The following is a 22964-nucleotide window of genomic DNA, read 5'->3' on the forward strand; positions in this document are numbered from 1 at the left end:
CTCCTTAATATTTTTTGAAAACTGTGGTAATTAATAAAAGATTATTTGAATAGAAAGTTAAAAAGAACAGGATGTATATGAAATGAAAATTTTTTGTAGCATTTTTTTAAATGTTATTTTTTTTTTCAATCACTTTTGGTCACTTTGATGCATCCTTGCTGAATGAAGGTAGTAATTTCCTTCAAAAAAAAAAATAAAAAATAAAGCCAAACTTTTTAAAGTGAACCTCCGGGTATTAAGACTTGTAACGTAAATGATGTCTCTTCATAAAATATATAGTGGAAAATCCATGAAAGATTTACGTTTTAAAAATCTGCATCTTTTTATACATATTTTGGACTATGGGGGGCGCCATTACGATGTAAAATGGTTGCACTCAGTGAGCTGCTGGCACTACCTGTTCCTATTTTTACCACAAATTTGGAATACACAACTCAGAAAATAAAATACTGATGTAATGACCACAGCTACTGAAAGAGCTTACAGGGGGCGATGGGCATAATCTCATAAGCGTAGGCTTAAACCAAGCGCTGTACCATTTGATATTTTTTTCCACACAAGGAGTTTAAGTGCACCTGCTTATTGAGTGAAATCTGTGCTGAGAAACTCCTTCAGTGGCTACGCCGGCATGTTTACATCCTGTCAGGATGGAATCTAGCATTTCTTGTCTCTGCTGTTTGTAAGCTCTTTTAATAGCTGTGGTCTACTAAAAGCCTCAAAGGCATCAGGGCTAAAGTGGAAAGAACAAAGACACAAGTCTTTAGTAAGTTTTATTCGTCCACAGACATCTTCCCATTCTTTTCTTCTCTTCTTATAGCTAGGAACGCAGTGAAGTTTTACATCACTTATCTTGTTGCCGTTCAACTGAAAATTGCAACCAAAAGCTACACAATGTGGCATCTAGGGCTGCCCTTGAATAAGATTTTCTGGTCGACTAGTAGTCGTTTATTTTAAGCGTTTAGGCTTGTGCACACCAGGCGCCAATGTGAGTGTGGACATCCAACACACAAAACAGCAGGTGTAAAACCATAATAAAAAAAAAAAAAAAAAAAAAAAAAAAAAAAAAAAAATGACTTGCTCAAGTACAAACCAGTGTTGCCGAGCACACATTGATACCTAACGACAATAGACGAAGAAGATGCATCGAGGCAAGACGAATGTAGAGCTGCTGGTCTCATTGGTGTCTGAAGACAAAGAGGTTTATGACAAATGTGACAGCGACTACAAAAATCCTGCAAACTTTTTCATTAAGCGCCATCTAATGTCAGGGAGTGCATTTGTACGTTCACCCGGTTCATCGCCAGTGAAAATCGCTCTGGTATGAACACAAAGACGTGTCTCCAAACGTTTCGCAAAATGCTGGCGATTAGCGTGTGACTATTAATCATACATTTATTAATAAATCATTTAAATTATAATAATTAATTGCGTTAATTGCCGACATAGCCTAATAAGCGCTCAAGCGCACAAAAAAAGCTTTTCACAGCGCATGATATAATAATTATGAAAGTGTCAGGGAAAAACAGCAAGGAGAGTGCATTAACAGTTTAATAACTTGAATGAACTATTGCTCTGTATACACAGAGTTTCAACGTTTCGCGCTCAAGTTTACAGGGACCGAGACGGCAGAAAGCGCATCCGGTTTACTTTATTTTACAAAAGCGCAACGTTTCGTTTTTATTGTGAGTGCACACAAATAAAAGTAGAGTCTTTACAGATTCTGTCATGCAGTGAGCATGCTACCATTCAGCTTCCACATTCCACACAGACACTTGAATAGCGCACATTTTTCTAGATTAACATTAGATTCAACAGCTATGTAAAGTTGCTACTACTTATTTCAGATTATAAGCCATATTTGAGGTTGAGGAATGGTAGGTGAGCATTTGAATGTCCTGCCCAATGTACTGTATTAAGCCTCTTCTTGTAAACTATTAGGAGGCAGCCCTAGTGGCATCGTATCAGTATTTTATTTTCCGAGTTGTGTTGTGGTAAAAAAAAAATAGCAACAGGTAGCACTACTAGCTCAGCAAGTGCAACCATTTTACGTCATGGTCAAAATACGCCCCTACGTAGTCTAAAATATGTATAAAATGATGTGGATTTTTTAAATAATGTACATTTCTACTACATACTTGAGTAGAAGACATAATTTATGTTATATTAGGCCGTACAAGTCTTAAAGAAGTGTTTTTGGTGTTTGGAGACCATGCTGCTGAAAAATTGTAAGTTGGAGACACACTTTGTCTCTTTTTCCTCCCCTACCCACATCCCTCACTCTTTCTCATTTCCTTTATAAAGAAGGGATTACCAAGTGCATGTAATCCATTAGAAACTAATGCCTAGTTGGGGTATAAAAATCTGATGGACGAGCACAAAGTTTGTCAGAGACGTTTAGTATGGTTAGGTTACGTCTGCTCAGCGCGATTCTGTCTTTCCCAACAGGTTTGTAATGAACACTTTGAAAGCCAAGTAAGCCACTGTGGATCTGATAGATTAGAACTATTACATACCTTATGTCAAGATGTGCGCAAGGGCTCTTGTGCCCTGACCGTTATGCCACTGCTCTTGATGTGTTATTGGCTGCTGTGCTATTATTGGACACCTGACATAAACGCTCTCTCTCTCACACTCGCACACTGTAAATGTTTCATTCATAAGGCAGGAAATTAAGATTTAATCACCAAAGCCCACTTTAAAATTGATCAAGGATGATTGCCACTAAATTATTAGCTTGTTTCTGGCTCCTCTGGATCTGGATTTTTTTTTTTCTGTTCTGTTTCTCTCTTATTAAACTTCTCTATCACACAGTGTCTGTTCTGTTTTAGTCTCATTCCTCTGTATGGACATAAAATGCTGTTCTTTTACCCCATCATATGTATCCTGTTTTTTCGTGTGGGTGTTTTGCTTCCTGGTGGCATTTGATTTCACTACCCTTGGGTGTCCTTGGGATGACAGAGCCGTCCACCCACTACCTGTAAAATGTGCAAGTAAGAGAACGAGAGTTGGGTGTTGATGTCATATGATAAATTGCTGTAATTCTTCTTGCATCAACTGCAAACTCAATCATCCTGTGCATTTTAGGTCTCCTGACTCTCCCCTATTTAAAAAAAAAAAAAAAAAAAAAAAAAAAAAAAAAAAAACGGTATCCCTTGCAGTTATGATATTTTTGTTTTCTCTGAATTCCAGTGTAGATCGGCATTTTATTTTATTTTATTTTATTTTATTTTATTTTATTTTATTTTATTTTATTTTATTTTATTATTTTATTTTAAATTTTAAGAGTTTTCTCTTGAAATTAAAGAAAAGATCCTAGTAAAGAAAAAAGTAATTCAGAAAGCATCTTAACCATTAAAAGAGGTCTTAAAGTCCAGAATTATTAGGAGTATAAACATGGACTTTTAAGAGGCTTAAGAGTTTCTTTAGCATTGGAGAAAATTGACAAAGCATGATAAGGGGGAAGAAATGTTGCACAATGCATGACAGTGAGTTAACTAGATACTACACATTAGATCATGGATTGCATTTTGCCTAATTCCAGTCCAGATCTATCTTTTTGTTTTGTTTTGTTTTTATTATATTATTTTTTATTTTATTTATTTATTTTTATTTTATTTTATTAATTTTAGTGTATTGCATTCCTCCTAATTCCAGTCCAGTCCAGATCAGTTTTATTTTATTTTATTTTATTTTATTTTATTTTATTTTATTTTATTTTATTTTATTTTATTTTATTTTATTAATTTTAGTGTATTGCATTCCTCCTAATTCCAGTCCAGATCACTTTTTGTGTTTTATTTTATTTTTATTTTTATTTTATTTCATTTTTTTCATTTTGTTTTAGTGTATTGCATTTATGTTATGCATTATTTTAATTATGGAAAATAAACAAAAAATATTTTCAAATCTATTTTTTTTATATATTTTTTTTGTTTGTAGTAATTTATTAATTTATTTTATATTTGTATATTTTATTTAAATTATTTTATTAATAATTTTAAACATTTAAAAAAAAGCAGACAATTAAAATGCTGATACAATTATATTTTAAATTATTTTAAATGTTATGTCATATATTTTGCTGAATTTATATATTTTTTAATATATTAATGTTATACTTTATGTATGAATTATTTTCAGAAGCAGAAGTGATTGTTCTGAATTGTCATTGTTTTCTCTCTCAGTTCAACCACAATGAAAGGAAAGCTCATTCGGCGAGCGGTTTGGTCTTTGGTGCCTTCCGTACAGTCTGTTAGCCTGATCACTTTGACTCTGCCCTTTGATTGGAGCATCATAGCCCCCTACTAAGTTTTTATGAGCCATATGAAGTTTTACTGTGTTATTCTGGGCTGGCCTGCTCATCCAATTATGATAGCTCTCCCCAAGGCATCACTAAAAAAAGAAGAGCGCCATGTAGGCTCGAAAGAGACAAAAAGGGACATGTGGGAAATTTTCAGGACAGAAGTTCTTTAGCAGATAAGCCTCCTCTAATTAAGATGAATGGACGTGTGACAGCTTTTATGCGTTAAACTATCTGTGCAGGTATTCTGCTCGAAACTGGAATTGTTGTTTTTTGATTAGTGCGGGTATGTGGATACGCTTATTTCCATAAGTCCTGTTCAGAAACAAGTGTACGGTGTAATGATGCCATTGTGCATAACGAGATCCATATTGAGCTCCACATTGTTTATCGTTCAGGTGCTCAGTCTCTCTTATGGCTTCAGCAGAGCACCGGCTGAATATGGCTGCAATGAGGGATATGACAGGAATGGCCATATTAAATTTCTTCTCGGCTAACAGTAAATTTTTCCATTCTGATGTCAAGAATGCAGAGCATCTGGGAGCAGAGGACAGAACTAAAGAGAGGGAGGGAGAGAGGAACGTTAGTAGCAGCAGCAGCATGCGCTTTGGGAGCACTTTATCGATTTCCAGCCATTTATCCTCCTCTTTTCCATCTCTCCTCTTTCTCTCTCTCTCTACTGCCACAGGGATACAGAACTGTAACACAAGGATTTGTTGCCACTGGAATAGCTCCCTGTTTCCAATTACATCAGAATGAAAATTTCCACTTCATTTTACCAAATGCGGGAGAAAGGAGAGCGAGAAAAGCAGAGGGACAAGGAATTTCATTTATTTGTATTTTATTTTTATATCTCCATTTTCAGAGGATAAAGATATCTGTCGATGTCAACGAGCAGAATGCATACAAATCTGAATATCTTCCAGTGTGGTTGCTGGAATCTAAAAAGCATCTGAACATATTTATACACAATTGCAACAAAACTTAAAAAAAAGTTCTAACACCCACAAGCTACAAACAATCAAACTACACTTCTGGCTTGTGGCATCTCTGATATTCTGACCACATTTGAAACTGGACCCTTCTTTAGTGTAATAGTTACAATTTCAAAAACCCAACTTTAAATTCAGACTTGTCACTTGTAGCCCTCTGTTATTTTGCTGCTGTGATTGAGCTCTGATATAGACGTGAAATTTGTACTGTCACATGGAATCAGTGTGTGATTGGAGCAAATCTTTTCTACAGGTGTTCAAATGGCTGCTTCAGGATCACATTCCCTTCTGTTCTGTCTAATCGCAGTAAAATAACAGATATTCTGGGCTCCAGAGATGCTCATGTTGAGGGATGGTTTGACCTTGGCTACTGTGCAGCCAGATCAGAATAGAATAAGAGAAGCCAATTTTTCTAGTAATATTTTTCTCTTATGTGTGTCCGCATGTTGACAAGTATTTGATAGCTCTGAAATGGGGGACCCAGGAACAACTGAGTTAGGAATTTAGGAACCAAATGACCAGAAGTGCGCAATACACATTACCGTTCAAAAGGAATATTTTCTTTTATTCAGCAAGGATGTATTAAATTAATCAACATGACAATTAAAGGGATAATTTACCCAAAAATGAAAAGTCTGTCATTAATTACTCACTTTTATGTAGATCCAAATCCGCAAGACCTTTGTTCATGTTCGAAATACAAATCAAGATATTTTTGATGAAATCTGAGAGCTTTCTGACCCTGCAATGCAACTACCACATTCAAGGCCCAGAAAGGTAGTAAGGACATCATTAAAAAAGTCCATGTGAAATCATGATTTTTTTGAAGCTACTTTTTGTGCGCAAGGAAGACAAAAATAACAACTTTATTTAACAATTTCTTCTCTTCCATGTCAGTCTTTGATGCACGTTCACAAGAGTATCACAATGCATACGTGTGCTGCTGCTGACACAGAAATAATAAGCAGTACAGTAGTTTTTAACATTAAAATAATTAATAAAATAATAAATAAATAAATGCTTAAGCACCAAATAAGCAATTTTTGAAGGATCACGTGTAACTGAAGACCAGAGTGATGGCTGCTGAAAATTCTGCTTAGCCATAAATGGAATGCCATTTTAAAATATGTTAAAGTTGTAATATTTTACAATATAACTGGTTTAGAGATGAGAGATGTTTTCAAAAATATAAAATCTTAATGAGCCCAAAGTTTTGAATGGTAGTGTGGGAAAAGTTTCTGAAAGGCTCTTTACATGGTCTTTTATCAGTGTTGGGGAGTAACTAGTTACATGTAATGGAATTATGTAATTTAATTACAAAATAAATGTAACTGTAATATGTTAGTTACTGAGGAAAAAAATGTGTAATTACAGTTACTTATGAAAATGTTAATAATTACAGGCGGGTTACATCTAAATATGTTCATACACATACAGATTTGAATGATTTCTTTCTCAAGTTGCATTGACTGCTATAAAACTTGAGACACCAGTGTTTCAGGAGTTTAGGACACAGAATAGGAGAAATGCTTATTTGATAACACTTTTATTTCCCATTTGGTTTAATGTATATGCTTTATTTTTTTAAAGGAGAAGTCCACTTCCAAAACAAAGATGTTCATGTCTTTCTTTCTTCAGTCGTAAAGAAATTGTTTTTTGAAGAAAACATTTCAGCATTTTTCTTCATGTAATGGACTGATATTGTGCCCCGATTTTGAACTTCCAAAATGCAGTTTAAATGCGGCTTCAAACGATCCCAAATGTGGTTGTAAATGATCCCAGCCGAGAAAGAAGGGCCTTATCTAGCGAAACAATCGGTTATTTTCATAAAAATAATACAATTTATATACTTTTTAATGTCAAATGCTCATCTTGTCTCACTCTGCCTAAACTGTTCCAGTTCTTGACAGTTAGGGTATGTCGAAAAACTCCCATCTCTTGTTCTCCCTCAACTTATAAATCGTCCTATATCGCTGTTTTACCTTTTTTTTTTTTTTTTTTTGTGTGTGTTAAGGGTTTTGTTTGATCACCTTTGCATGTTCACTTTGCAAAGACTGGGTCAGTACTTCTGCAGCAATGTAGGATGATTTTTAAATGATTTTTGAAGTTGAGGGAGAAAATATGAGTTTTTCGACATACCTTAACTGTCTTGATTGTTTGAGAATAAAAGTATTTAAATTGTATTTCTTTATGACAATAACCGATTGTTTCGCTAAGTTGTTGTCCATTGTTTCACAAGTTGATATGATTCTTTAGGGTCTTAATGAAAAGTCTATAATATACTTTGGTTAAATATTCTCAAAGGCAGTGTAAAACAGCTCCCTTTTTACCTTGTCAAAATGAGCTCAGTGCTATAATCGATTATGGTCTATTACTGCATCGATGCAGAATCATCCACATCTGCATCGTGATGCATCAATGCAACGATTAATTTCAACACCCCTATATTAAACTATGTTTAATGATCTTGAATCTGTTATCTCAAACTGATTTCAAAGTAAAAAGAGGTGCTAAAGTTTGATTTTGTGGTGGCTGTGCATTAAAATTAAATTATTATAATCTTAATTTAAGTGATGAAGGATTTTGAAAGTAATTAGTGTTAAGTACTACTGTAAGGTAAACTCAAAAATTTAGAAAAGTAATCAAAAAGTAATCACAAGTTACAATAGGTTAACTTGTAATCTGTAATCCATTGCATTTCCAAAGTAACCTTTCCAAAACTGTCTTTTGTATATTGGCGCACATGAATGTCTGTCACCAGTGGTGTTTTCCATTTTAAATTACTGCCACAGATGTATATATTTTGTCATATTTGCAAATGCAAAACAGAGTACAAATTATGGGGTTTATTGCTAAAATCAATTAGTATGGTAGGAGTGTATGCAGTGTATATGTGCAGTACTGATGTATAAGACTAGACACCATTTAGTGTGTGGCTGTGTGTATGTATGATTGGAGTAGATGGTCCAGAACATGCAAGTAGATCTGTGAGATCCCGGGCAAGAGCTTTGATGTGGTGTTGTGGTTGAAGAAGCTGGAGCTGAGAACACAGCGATGAAACGCTGAAATGGACTCAGGCTGCCAAATAAGCATGTGTTTGTGTGCTTCGCGCATATCTGCGTTAAGACACACAGATACTTCAAGAACAAATCAAATATTGAAACTAAGACGGATATGTAGACAGTTCTGTTTTTTTGCCTCTATATTTCTCTCTTTCTCTCACTCTACTATAATATGTCAGCTCTGGAGGGCCTCTCTTTCTCTCTGTGGAAGTAGTTTTTCTGTTTTAGAAGGTAAATCAAAGTGAAAATGAATGAAAGTACGCAGAGTGCAGCTGTCCTCGTTTTTCCATTCACTCGCTCACTTTTCTCACCGACAGGCATGAACCGCGTTCTTCGAGTAGCACCTGAAATACTGACCCCTGAGGTGGTCTTATGCATGAGCGTGTGTTTGCGTGACATATATATAGCTTCACGGAGTCAGTCTCTCAGCGCTCAAAGGAGAAAAGCACCGCCCAGCGTTCATTTCGTTCATTTCCTGCGCACAGCTCGCCGAGCTGAGCGTGTGTGAGTCTTTGCACTGTTGACTCTTGAACTCATCCAAACAAGACATTCAAAGAAAGCCATTTTACTGTTTTCAGAATGTGGCCTGTGTTGTAAATCTATCTGGTCCTTTTTTCTGCCAGTTGTCCTCTTTCTGGCTAGTGTGAGGCCTACTGGAGCCAGACGGGGAGCCAACGGAGCATATTTCCCATGCGGACAGCCTCTTTTGTGGCATGCGTTTGTGTGTTTGCATGTGCTGTCCTTGTTTCTTTTTACAGGTCCGTGTGTGAGAGCCTAAAATGTCTGTGTTGTTCTAGAAAACCACCATGTTTGCGTGCATGTGCACTTAAAGGTTTGTGCTTGTCTGTTCGTGTTACGTTAACTTCAGACAGTTTGGATGACCTCGCTTTTTTCCTGACAGCCTTTGTAATTAAAGCTGCTCTCCATTCCCTGTGCTGCTGACCCATAATGCTGTGAATTTGAGAAGCAAGGCCTTCCACCTTCCGCTCCGCCCTGTTATACTCCAGCTCCGCCATTGATGTCTGAGGAACGCTGTTATTTTCTGGAGGCCGCTGGGAAGTGTAGGCGTGTGAAAAGGAAACACTGCTTGGCACGGCATTCTTTCACATCCCGTCTGGTATATTTGGCCTGGCAGCCAATAATGGTCAGTTTATGTGGATCTTTTTATAGGCTGCTGGGACATAAGCTTAGATGTTGACTGTTAAACTCAACCTGTGTCCAAATGGTCAGCGGTCGGAAGAACAGTGTTGTAGAGTGACTGTCTAAAAGTACAGACGCTACTCACTTAATGTTTGTGAGTAGCGTGACAGCATCTCAGCTGTTCGCAAAACACAGTAGCATTTCCAGTAACAAGCTGTTTTGTCCAACGAGTGGTTAAGTGAGAGACAGTGCTGTTTATAATGTCACATTGCAGCTGAGTGAGCTGAGGCCATAATTAAATTTGCTTAGTGAATCTATTCAAACAGTTACTGTAAAAGATCTGCTTTTAAAAATTCCCAGATTTATGATTCATGGAACTGTTGTCACTGTGCAGCATTTTACATGCCCTTGTAGTGCAACCTTTGTTGTTTGTGGTACAGGAATTTTCCAATTTTCTATTTATCGAAGTGTATGTACCGTAAATAAATGTATGAAAATGTATTTTATATTATATACATTTAAAAATGTATATATTCCTATGGTGGCTGAGAGAGCTCAATGCGCTGCAAATGAAAAAAAGCACCAGCAAATTAAGAAAACATCTTCATCAGTTTGACAGCACATGCGCTGCAAATACTCATAGCACAAACAAATGAAGAAAAGCACTGCAAATAGTCAAAACACAACAAAACACAAAAAAAACATGCTGCAAATACTCACAACACAAAAAATCCAAACACGCTGCAAAAACAGAAATGTGCTGCAAATACACACACACTGCAAATATTGGAAATGTTTAAGAGAACCGCAACAACTTAAGTGACAAACCTTGCTGGGACATGCTTATCCTCTGAAAGGTGCGATTTCTGTTTATTTTACCATCCTGATTGTGTGATACCTTAGCTTTTTATATATTATTAGCCTAAACACACAAATACTGTAAAACTGAAACATTTTACAATTTCCTTTACAAAAATTAACCATGATTTACCATTAAAATAAATAGCCTATATATATTTGTATTATTATATAAAATAAATACAAATAAAAAATGGTTACTATAGTTAAACCACAGTCAATTAAAAACACTTCATTAACTATACATTAAAGGAGAACTCCATTTCACAAATAATTTACAGATTTTGAACTTCCAAAATGTAGTTTAAATGCAGCTTCAAAGGGCTCTGAACGACCTCAGCCGAGGAAGAAGGGTCTTATCTAGCGAAACGATCTGTCATTTTTTTCAGAAAATAATTTTTTTAAAATACTTTTTGAGCGCAAAAGCTTGTATAGCACAGGCTCTGGGATGTGTGTTCAAGACGCTACGTGTTATTGAATCATGTCGAAAGGTCATACGGAACATAGGCGGAACTACATATCCAGTGTTTACAAAGCGAACACGCAAAGACTAAGAAAGTGCAAGTAAGTTTGTAAACGCTGTTTACAAACAAAAAGGTACAACAATGTCCTCCTCTCAAGTTGTAGGAGAAAATAAGAGGTTCGGATCATTTTACTGACCTTTGAGTCTCGTTCAGCAAAATGAACAAATCTTTTTTCGTTCATTTCGTTTATTTTAGCAAAATATCATTAAAATGTTACGTGTTACTTCCCTAACACAGCTACTGCTTACACAAACGTTGATCACAATACAAACAAGACAAAACTATAATGCTATAAGAAACAGAAAAGATTAATTCATTGTTTACCTGGGTCTTTAGTCTATGATTAGCTCACCTCACCTCTTATCTGACAAGCCCCTTAAGATGAACGAACGATTCAAAAAACCTGAAGACTCGAAATAGGTGAACTAATTCCAGTACAGAACCTAACAGGATGTTGCGCATGCACGACTGAACGAATCACTCCCCGAGACGACTTGTTTTTCCTGAGTCACATTAAAGATTCGTTCAAAATGAAAGAATCAATCAAAAACGACACATTATTAATTAGTAGCGTTGTGGACGCATATCCCGTATACAAATTTTTATTTTTCGAAAACCATGACCAATCGTTTCGCTAGATGTAAGATGTAAGACCCTTCTTACATTTTTAGTGTAACCCTACATTATGTACTTTTTATGGCTTTATTGTAATTTAACTATTTAAAATGTACCATTTGTGACCCTGGGCCACAAAACCAGTTGAAATACATCATCTGAAAGCCGGATAAATAAACTTAGGATAGGACAATGTCTGGCCGAGATACAACTATTTGAAAATCTGGAATCTGAGGGTGCGCAAAAACAAAATATTGAAAAAATCGCCTTTAAAGTCATCCAAATGAAGCACTTAGCAATGCATATTACTAATGAAAAATTAAGCTTTGATATATTTACAGTAGGAAATTTGCTAAATATCTTCATGGAACATCATCTTTACTTAATATCCTAATGATTTTTGTCATACAAGAAAAATCAATAATTTTGACCCGTACAGTTTTTGGCTATTGCTACGCATATAACTGTTCTTCTTATGACTGGTTTTGTGGTCCAGAGTCTCATTTTAGCAGGGGAAGTGAACAAGAACTTTAGCAAAGACAGTTACTCAATTACTAAGCATGCTTATACAGAAATTTGTGCATGAAATTTATGTATGAATGTTTTCACAAACAATTGATTCACAAAAAAAGAAAATGTATTCTTTATGGAAAAAAAAAAAAAAAATTTCTAATTAACATTAGAACAAGGTTAAGAACAAATTAACATGCGTAAATTAGGTAATGCAATTTTCATGTTCTTCTGTAATCTGTGCAGTTATTAGTGAATAACACCCAGTAAGGTCATCTTGCACTTTAAACTGAAGTTATGTTGGTGTCTGAATCTGACAGCAGCTCTTAAAGGGGTAGTTCACCCAAAAATTAAAATTCTGACATTAATTACACACCCTTATATCGTTCCAAACCCGTAAGACCTACGTTCATCTTCAGAACAGATATTAAGCTGTATTTGATAAAAATCCAAGAGCTTTCTGACCCTGCATAGACAGCAACACAGTGGACACATTGAAGGCCCAGAAAGGTAGTAAGGACAGTGATTAAAATAGTCCATGTGACATCAGTGGTTCAACCTTAAATTTATAAAGCAACAATGTTCTTATTACCTTTCTGGGCCTTAAACATGGTAGTTGCGTTGCTGTCTATGAAGGGGCAGAAAGCTCAGAGATTTTTTTCAGAAATATCTTGATATGTGTTCTAAAGATGAAAAAAGTTCTTACGGGCTTGGAACTACATGAGGGTGAGTAATTAATGACCGGATTTTCATTTTTGGGTGAACTATCCCTTTAATAATCATCATATCTACAGCTGTGTGGTTTTTGTGTATATAAGCATGTTATTATAAGATATTATAGTGTGTTTATGCTTGTTTAAACATCACAGGCATGCTAATGAAACTTTAGGGATTTGATTCACAGTTCCAGTTGTGATTCCTAGAAAAACAGGAAGTAGATAGACAAAGGGAGGAAGTGAGGTGCAGCCTGGGAGAGGACCATTTTTACAACCCTGAGTTTGACCCATGCCTCAGGACTCTGTGTTAATTCAGATTTTCTGGGTCTTGTTTATATCTGTCTATATTTTCTCTTTGGGTATTGGCTGTGTGTATGTGTCTGGGTGTGTAATGTGTTTCCTCTGTTTCCTCTGCAGGTCTGTATGAGCTGTTGTCTGTATTGCCGTCTCAGCTGCAACCTCATGTTGAGAGCGCAGATGACCGCTCTTTTCTACACGCTATGTTTGGGGAGAGGAGTCTACATTCATTGGTCAAGGTGAGTGTGTGAGAGAGAGTCTTAGACATAATCTATTCTATAAGATGTGTTGTAACACAATAGGTCACTAAGTCTTTCTCTCTGTCATTGCATCTGTCATTATGTTGTTTAAGAAGAGCGTTGTGGTGTTTGTACAGTTGGTTGTATAGAAAGGCATCTACAGAAAAATGTAAATAAGAGATGTGAACATTTTTCAGATTTGAAATGCTGATGCTAAATCTAAATCTGTGGTAAAGGCCGGTTTTAATTGTATTTGTATTTATCTTCTCGCTCTTATTTAATTTTATCATCCAGCTTGTCTTTCTGAGTGTTGATTTACTTTTCACATGCTACTTTTAGGAAATCAGTTTAGTCAGTTTGTGCTGTGTCTGTGCTTATAGCTTTCATTTGTTTTTACTTTTAGTTCCTTTGACTTGTCTTTCTTCCTCTCATTTTTGTTTTGTCGCATTCAGTTCTTTAATGCTCAATCACTGATCTTACTGATACTATGGTATTCGGGCCCATTCGTAATACATAGTTCACTAACGATATGTTCTGTTGTACAATGGATTTGCTGAGAAGTGCTATGGACTGAGCTGGCCTGCACTTCAGAAGTACTCTACATAAACGTCTACCCACAGAGACAGAGAAGGTCTGACAGGCAGGACAGCCAACCGCGGTCTGAACCAAAGACCTCTGCTCTTTTCTCTCCATGCAATTAAAGCAGGGTTTCACACATGCCCAGCTGCACTCTGTTCCTTTGCCAAGATGACACTCCAAAGAGCCTTACAGGAAGTCTCACACAACCTGTAATTTCCACCTAGGTTAGAGGGGTGTGTGTGTTTAAATAAGACGAGAGAAAGAAAAAGAATAATTAGGAAATTTACCTTCAAAATAGTTCTAGTGAGAAGTAAATTGTTCTTTACTAAGGTCTCTCTTTAGTCTTTGCTATAAAGTTTGATCAGAATGTTTTATTTTATGTAATGCATCGTTTACACTGTCAGCAAGTGTTTTTATTCTTTTTTTTATATGGATATTAATTTTTTTTGCGACCTTTTTTTTTTTTTTTTTTTTTTTTTTTTTTTCTTTCTCCCACACACCTAATCCTCGCCTTGTAAACTTAACCCAGCTGTGAGATCAGCTGCTAATATCTGTGGTTTTCACCTCTTTACATGTCTGTATTTGTTATTACAAGAGGAAACCAGATTCAGCACAGACTTCTGTATTCAGCCCTTAAGGGGGAACACGGCACGCACCTGTGGGCCGATGGGGAAAGATGACCTCCTTTGAGGAATCTGAGGTTTAGGCCTGCCGTACTATTACCTGTGTGTGGGACTTTAACAGCGTTATCTACTCTAAAGCAGATGTAATGGAGCGCAAATGGTCACTCTTACCTGCTTTTCCACTGACAATGTATGAAGTGCCCAGTCTGGCCTTGTTTCATTCATTTCCTCTGTGGAAATGGTAGTTCTGGACCCAGGGTTCGTACAGATACTGTAAAATGAAATTCCATGACTTTCAATGACTTTTTAAACACTACTTCAATCAGAGATCTTACTTATCAAACAATGTTTTATCTTTCGAGTTCTAAAAAAGTATCACTACTTAAATATTACAAAGTATACTGCACTTTTACTATAGTAAAACCACAGTTATTTATCTTGTATTTGTGTATACTTTTTCTATACTTTTTCTTGTTTTGTTTTTATAACTGTACTGCCTAATGGTTTGATGTTTTCTACAGTTTAGGAAAAATAAAAATCAGAAAAATGATTTGCGAAATCGCTCCGACATCCTGATCTGAACCAGATGATTCACCATGCACGCTCCAAAGTCCCACAATGAATTAAATGATTTACAAACCTGATCCGAAGTCCCGATCTAAATCAAATGATTCGCGATCCACGATCTGAATAAGGATTCGCGTAAATCGCTTGACTTAGATCGGGATTCGCAAATATAACTTTGCGTATCGCAAACCATTTTATTCAGATTGGGACTTCAAATCATGTATCATGAATCATTTGATTTGAGGCATTCAGTACACAATGATTTGTGTACCCGTTTCGATCTAAATCAAATGATTTGTGTTACGAAAAGTTTGCGAATTTCTTGAAAGTTCTTGACCTCGATTGGGATTCGCAAATGTAACTTCACATATTACAAACCATTTTATTCAGATCAGGTCTTCAGATCGTATATTGCGAATCATTTGATTCGAATCATTCAATTCGCGAAATGATTCATGAAACCGTTTCTAAATAAAATGATTTGTGATACGTGAAGTTCTGATCTAAACCAAATGATTTGTGATACACGATTTTAGGGCCCTGAATTAAGTCAAATGATTTGCAAAACTGCTCTGAAGTCCTGTTCTAAATCAAATGATTTGCGATGTGTGATTTGAAGCCCCAAAATGAAACAAATGATTTGCGGTACGCAATCCCATTTTAGTGCTTAGAAACAGTGAGTCATTTTGCTACGCATTGGTTTAACTGATTCTGAGATTTTAAAAAAGCTTAATTTCACCCATCACTACGTGCTTTTTAAAATCATTACAAGCGATATTGAAATTCAAAAAATGAATGGCTCTTTTAATTTGATATGGTTTTTGCTAGCAAATTGCTTGAACTGAATGATCAAAGTCACTAGTTTGAATCAATCTAAGTGGTTCCAACATAATTGACTCTCTCATATGGATTCAGTTCATCTATTTCTCTTTTTGCATCTTCAGCGATACAATGACATTTGACATTAACTGAAATGAGTGAAAAAAGACGTTTTTTTGAAATGCATGAATTTTGAGTGAAAAGATATGTGCTTATTAAAAAAAATGTAAACACTGTTTTCGAAGATACATTGTCTTTCAATAATTCAAGCACTTTTCAAGTACCTCTTCAGGAATATAGCTATTTTCAAGGTTTTCCAGACTTTACTTTCAAAAAGTCCAATTTAAGTACTTTAAGCACCTTGTACGAACCCCGTGGACCTGAAAAACGGGCCAGAAAAAACATCAATAGCCAGGGAGCTAGTATTTTTAGATTACTTTTGATCTGATTAAATTTCTAATTTTGTTTAATATCATGGACTTTCATAGACACCAATTTCACTTGACCTCGGCAAACCCAGTCCAAAAAAAAAAAATCAGTTCTACTCTAACCATATTAAAGCTTTCCATATAGAGTCAGGCAATTTATATCTACACTTATCTACTTATCAGTTTATAGCACAGACGAATATGTCTGCCCTACTGTTAAATCTGAGACTTTGAAAATGTATTTGTTGGAGTCCCAGTCGCTGGCAGTTACGGCTATACATTTTCCTACTTAACACCGAGCCACCATATTAATGTTTGTGAAGTCTCTTAAAGAGCAGCTGGTGTCTGATTCCGATTCTTTATAATCCGTATTCTGCATCCAAAATAAATTCCCAGAGTAATACAAGCCTGCTGCATTCGGTGTCTGGACTCAGCAAGCTCCAGAGTCAACAAATGCATATCTCTGTGCACACATACACACATATGCTTGAGTGAGAGCGTGTATTTTTTTATGTGCACGCACATGTGCGTTTGTCAGGGATACTGAATGTGTTTGGGATGGAATGCAGACATATGTAGTATGTTTAATCCATAAAGCCACTGACGTATTACATTATACTCACAATTAGAGGCACTAGAACTCGGTTACAGACACAAGGGGCAAGGGCAAGACCTCATCTGAGAATGTTGGAGCACTTCTCATACAAGCCAATCTGAGATCATATACTGCTTTTACATGACAGGCATCTTTTTTTCTTCTTCTTTCATAAGGAAAATGTGGGCTCTCGCTTGCAATTTTGGATCTTTCTGCTGTGTTCACAATGCTGTAGCTTTCATAAATCTAAATTAGCACATTTCGAGTGCCACACGTACCGTAAAATAGTGCCATTCCTTCTGTTTTATGAGTTGTGAAACTGGATATTAGAGATGAGGAATGCCACACATCACCTCAAAGATGTTTGCCCCTCAGATATGCTGGTTTGAATGTTAATGTTATTGAAGTTTAAGTTCTGACATGTACCTTTTACCCAGAACATTAACCAGTGTACCTGTCGAACTTTTTATAAAGATGAGTTAAATAGGTGTTGCACTCGTCCTGTATGGTGGGGTTTGTGTAAACATCCCACTCTGACAGGCATCTCACAATCAAGCCTGTCTGTCTGCAGGCCTTTCCTGTATTGCTCTCTAAAGGTCTGTGATCAGTTTAAGCGTGAGGTGATGAGGTGCAGTAGTGCCGCTGGTGCTGTTTTGGGCCATGCAGGTCTCGCACCGTCAGGGTTACTTGATCCAGCTGCTCTGGACACTGTGAGACAAGCGGAAGAGAAGAGGTGAATATCATTTCAACATTACAGTTGTTAGCAGTAGCCCAGAGTAGAAATACTATACTGCAAATACATACCACTGCCATACAACTGACTGTATCTCTAATACACATGGTATTAAGATTTTGAATCCAAAATAGTATAAAGCTGCAGTGCGCTCCAGGTTGAAACTTTCAGACCTCTGCCTGAACCAGTTTGAACCACACACCAGTTGATTCAAATTGCTTTACAAAGGAAATTGTGACTGGAGATGAGAAAAGCACATGCATTTTTTACAAGCCCAAACTCCCCAAAGCCACCCATCAGCTTTTACAAACACACTCATATGTTATACAACCATTATATGTTATCTGATCATAATGTGCATTTATTAGGAGTGAGACCCTAGACATTTGAAACTAGAAAAAGCAGAATATGTAGAAAATGGTCTGAAAGTACTGGAATGTATCCCAGTGTGTGCAAAACACACATTCAAATATGGACAATTCAGAATCCTCAATTTGTCAAATGTGCTTGTCTTTGTATTATGGAAACACCGTGCTGTGAGGTGACCGTACTAACCACTAAGCCATGTTGATGCAAGCTCTATCAGTGTTGAGATGAATGTGACAATACATGCATTAGTCTGACAGCAAGGCTGTGTGCATGACAGAACCTCGCTTTGGCTTAGGGCCAATCCATACATTGTCTTTACTTATGAATAACTAAAATACAGACTGTCATTTTCTATGGATTCAGTTTACATTGTCCATATTACAAATGCTATAATGGCCTACTGCAGTCAACTGCTTGAAATATCTATGCTGTTAAATAAATGTCTGTAAGCAAATGTTGTATCTTGTATGCAATTGTGGCAGTGTTTGCAAATAAGTGTTAGAGTAGACAGACAGATTCTTCAGCAGGATGTGTAACACTGCAATACAGCAAAGGGCCAGATACAGAAAATCCCTTGTTGCATTTATAGATCGTGGTTGGCATGATTTTGCCATGTTCCTGAGTCAACGTTTTGTTGATCCTGTCTGAAAACATAGTCCTAACCCTATCTCTGCATCTAAACCTAACCCTGTCTTAACCCTATCTTAATCTTACAATCAGAATAAAATGATGGGTGAATAGTAGGACTGTGTAATATATCGAAATATCGCAAATGTATATATCGCAATATGCATATTGCTACAGCTTGAAGTATTTGTGTCCATGTACAAAAGACAGAGAAAATCACTCACTGCCCTTGCCTCGTTTTGTTTCTACTTTTTACTATTCAGTTCCTAAACTGATGTTAAAATGATTACACTAATGTTATAATGCCATTTTTATGTAATAAAAACACTAAAACACTACCGTTCATTTTCAGAAGTTGTTGTAGGGGTGCTTTCTTCTCACAAAAAGTGAAACATGCTAGTTATATTAGAATCAGAATCAGAAGGAGCTTTATTTGCCAAGTGTGCGCAAACACAAGGAATTTGTTGTGGTTTTACAGGGGCTCTTGATACATACATAAATATATAAATAACCATATATATATGACACAAGATGGTTATAGAAGTTCACAGAACTGACTCAGTAACAGCTGAGTAAAACTCATTCATCTGAGCATGTGGCACTTTAAGCATTATTGTATCGCATATCGAATATTGCATTATTTAATGAGTTATCGCATACCACATTTTTCTTCAATATCACACAGCCCTAGTGAATAGCGAATAGCACAGATGTAGAAGCACCTAACCCTGGCCTACAAATAAACATAAATAAACACTGTAACACCATTCGTAGAACGAGGCGGGAACCGGCGAACATTTGAATACTTTAATTCTAAAATAAATGAACACAGCCCCTCACGGACAACTGCAGCACACAAAATAAAGTCCAGGCCTGGTCCTCTCTCATCTTCCACTGTTGTTGCTCTTCCTTTCCTTCTGGAGCTCCTCCGTGGGACTCGAGATCGGTGAGTGTCGCTCATTATCATACTCAACCAGCCTTGTTCCGCTCCTCACGGACGACTGCCGCACACAAAATAAAGTGTGTGAACGTATTAAACGAGTAATGGAATATAATTATAGTATTTTTTAGTGATTTAAGCTATAGCATTTGTGCATTTATGCTAAATGTATTTAGACTACCGTTCTTTATTCAAATACCTATAAACCATATATTTACCATGGTACTGAGGTGCTATATGTGTGGTTTTTAACTGGTTATCATGACCTAAACGTATGCAACTATAGAAGGCCAATTGTTCCTTTTAATAAAACTCAAACAGTCAGAATAATTAAATTTCACCATATAAAAAATGAGGTTGTTACAGTTTTTACAGATGTTACTGTTTTTGGTGTTATCTGCTTCCCAACTCGAATTTCTACTACTGTCAGCTCAAGCTACTGTAAAATTTTTATAAGACAAAAACATGTAATATTATTAATATTGCAGCCTGGACTGCAAACTGTGCTGAAGATATTCAGCATTAAAGTCAGGCAACACAGATCTATTTCATCAATCATTAGAACGGGCAGAAACTAAGAACTTTTTTTTTTTTTTTTTTTTAGAAGGAAAATGACTGGAAAAGTGTAAACAATTAAAAAATATGATATGTTTGTCATGTTCTGATCATAAAGAGTAGTTTAAAGCCTAAATAAACACTCTGGTTTATTTAGACAACTTTTACTTAGGAGGAAAAATATGCCTTTAAACTTGAAAGAAATAAAGATTTGAAAGATTTAACAGATTTATTGTGATGATTATCTATATTGACTAATGGAACATTTCATCGTGATAGTTTTTTTAGCCATATCGCTCAGCCCTAGTCACAAATAAGATCCCTTTCATCTAGAATGCAGCTAGTTCCCAGCAAACAGTTTATTAGTTTTTGAAACTGAGCCTATATCTTTGATGCTTTCTATACTCATCTCTCCCTCTTCTTTCCTTTTTTTTCGTCGTTGTCATATTCCTTGAATTCCACATCAAGTTTCCTCTCCTCCGTATCTGTCAACATTCAGTGTAATTGTGTTTAAAGCTGTGTTTGTTTGGCTGCAGAGTGCTCTTGGAGGACCCAGAGGCCAGACTGGCTGCCGTTTCTCTCACCTGCTTATGTTCTCCACTCGTGTTTTGTCAAGGGCCTATGGGTATTGAATGTCTGGTCCAAAAGGATTAAGACACTGCTCCATTGTGACATGTGATCTGAACCATAGTGTTTACCGAAGCATTGCTTTGTTTATTCATATGTTTTAATACTCATTCATAAATGAATGAATGTCATGCCAGAGATCAGTAAAAACGACTCTATTCGATGATTCTTGTCAAAGGAACCCCTAATGTACAACTTAAAAAAATATTGAAATAGTTGTTGTATTTTTTCCGATGTTGATTTTAAAAGTACCTTTTTGGTTCTATTAAAAAGTGAAGTTCAAAAATATATATTTATTTTATATTTTCTTTGTAAATTAGGGAACTTCATGTAAATAATGTGTCCCGTATTTTTCCTCATCATTTTGAGGTAAATGTGTTCAAAAGTCTGAAAAATCTGCGTAACTTTAAGGAACGTCACTACCAATTTTTTTTTTCCTGCAGTTAAGCACACTTTTTTGGGAGTTATTCCATAACATTTAGTTTTTATATGTACAGCTGTTCAGAACTGTGCTAGCTAACCTTGTGCTGATTAGCATATTTGAGCTAGGTTCAAAAGTAACTAAAATTGTCACTACTGAAACATTTGGTGGAGTTTCGGTAGTGTTATCCTTGTTTTTTTGGAGGGGGGGGGATGTTATCCCATAAAATTGTCACTACCGAAACAGTCACTACCAAAACATTTGGTGGAGTGACATTTTTATTTTTGGTGTTATCCCATTAAAATTGTCACTACTGAAACATTTGGTGGAGTTTCGGTAGTGTTATCCTTGTTTTTTTTGGAGGGGGGGGATGTTATCCCATAAAATTGTCACTACCGAAACAGTCACTACCAAAACATTTGGTGGAGTGACATTTTTATTTTTGGTGTTATCCCATTAAAATTGTCACTTCCGAAACATTTGGTGGAGTTTTGGTAGTGAGATCTTTGTATTTTTTTGAGGTGTTATCCCATAAAATTGTCACTACTGAAACATTTGGTGGAGTTTTGGTAGTGTTATCCTTGTCATGACTGAAACATATCATCATTGTTTTGGAAGTGACAAAGGGAACACAAAATCCTCATAGTTTGGCTAAAAAATAATTATTACAGTTATGCAATTTTTTTTTTTTTTTTTTTTTTTTTTTTTTTTTTTTTTTTTTTTTAAGTATTTTAGTATGTTTTATTAGTGTTTTAGTTTGCGTGTGATGTAGTCACTACCAAACTTTTACTGGTAGTAAAACTAATGATTCCTTAACTTTGAAATCAGTATGATCAACTTTTTGCCATTTACAAAGAAAAATTGGAATCAGAATACAACAAATCTCATAAATTACACTTGTAATATTGCTAAAATGTAATTTATTGATTTACCTCTAAAAAAATTTTTATAAAATAGCAAAAAATATATATATTTACATTAAGACATTTCCAATTCTGACTTGGAACCAATTCTCTAGAATGGCCCCTGTACAGTACATATTGCTGGTCTCTAAATTAATCACTACGACTTCACTAATCGACTCATCAAGTAACCTTACAGCTATGATCGATTCAAATTGTTCTCTGTCTGACTGTGAAATTTTCAAGTCTGAAAAATGAAGCGATTGTTTATCGGTCTGCAAGGTCTCTGTGATGTAGTGGAATAATGGTGCACTAATGCTTGAAGGTATTACTCTGATTCATTGCTCTCATTTCCTGCCCTCTTTTTACTGTGGAACGTGAGCTATGATCAGTGTAAGGGCTCTGTAATGGATTTTAAACGTCTGCTCTCTGGCGCTCCTGTGTGGACAGGCAGGTATCTGGAGAAGGGCCCGAGCTGTAAATAAAGGCATTGAATCTCACTCAGCCTCTGATGGAATCTAAACTGTACAGAGCGAAACCGCTCCGCCGCGGCTCAGACGGCCTAAACAGATGTCGCTCCCTGGAATGCGCAGGAACCGGACAGTTACGTTCCATCCTTTACCAGATCCCACATTCCATTCCTCCTCCACCAAGTGTGTATGAGTCTATGTGTGTGTCTGCGTGGATAAGAAATATTATGTCTCTTTTCTTCGCCTGCAAGCGTGTTTGCCGGTGTGCGAGAGATTCCACTTCTACACCGCTGCTGTAGTAGCAGGCGGTGACCCCGTTCGGAGTTCAGTATGTGTTTGAGGGTTGTAAACCGAGTGACTAAGAAGCACAGTTTGTTCGTCACGGCCTTTGACTACAGTTCTTACCATGGCCAAGCATCGCCACATCACCAACGGGATCCAGAAAAAATTGCATCT

At 36.2% G+C, this 22964-nt stretch overlaps 1 protein-coding gene across 2 annotated transcripts in view; it reads left to right on the forward strand.

Moving 5' to 3' along the window:
- The window catches only part of mpp7a (MAGUK p55 scaffold protein 7a), a 146933-nt gene that overhangs the window by 33838 nt on the left and 90131 nt on the right, over positions 1-22964 (forward strand). For both annotated transcript variants that reach the window (XM_051124605.1, XM_051124604.1), the window contains exon 3: positions 13135-13253. In XM_051124605.1, the coding sequence (XP_050980562.1) occupies positions 13135-13253 (119 nt within the window). The remainder of the gene's footprint in view (positions 1-13134; positions 13254-22964) is intronic.

The sequence above is a fragment of the Labeo rohita genome, chromosome 12, assembly GCF_022985175.1.
Source record: "Labeo rohita strain BAU-BD-2019 chromosome 12, IGBB_LRoh.1.0, whole genome shotgun sequence".
Lineage (NCBI taxonomy): Eukaryota > Metazoa > Chordata > Actinopteri > Cypriniformes > Cyprinidae > Labeo > Labeo rohita.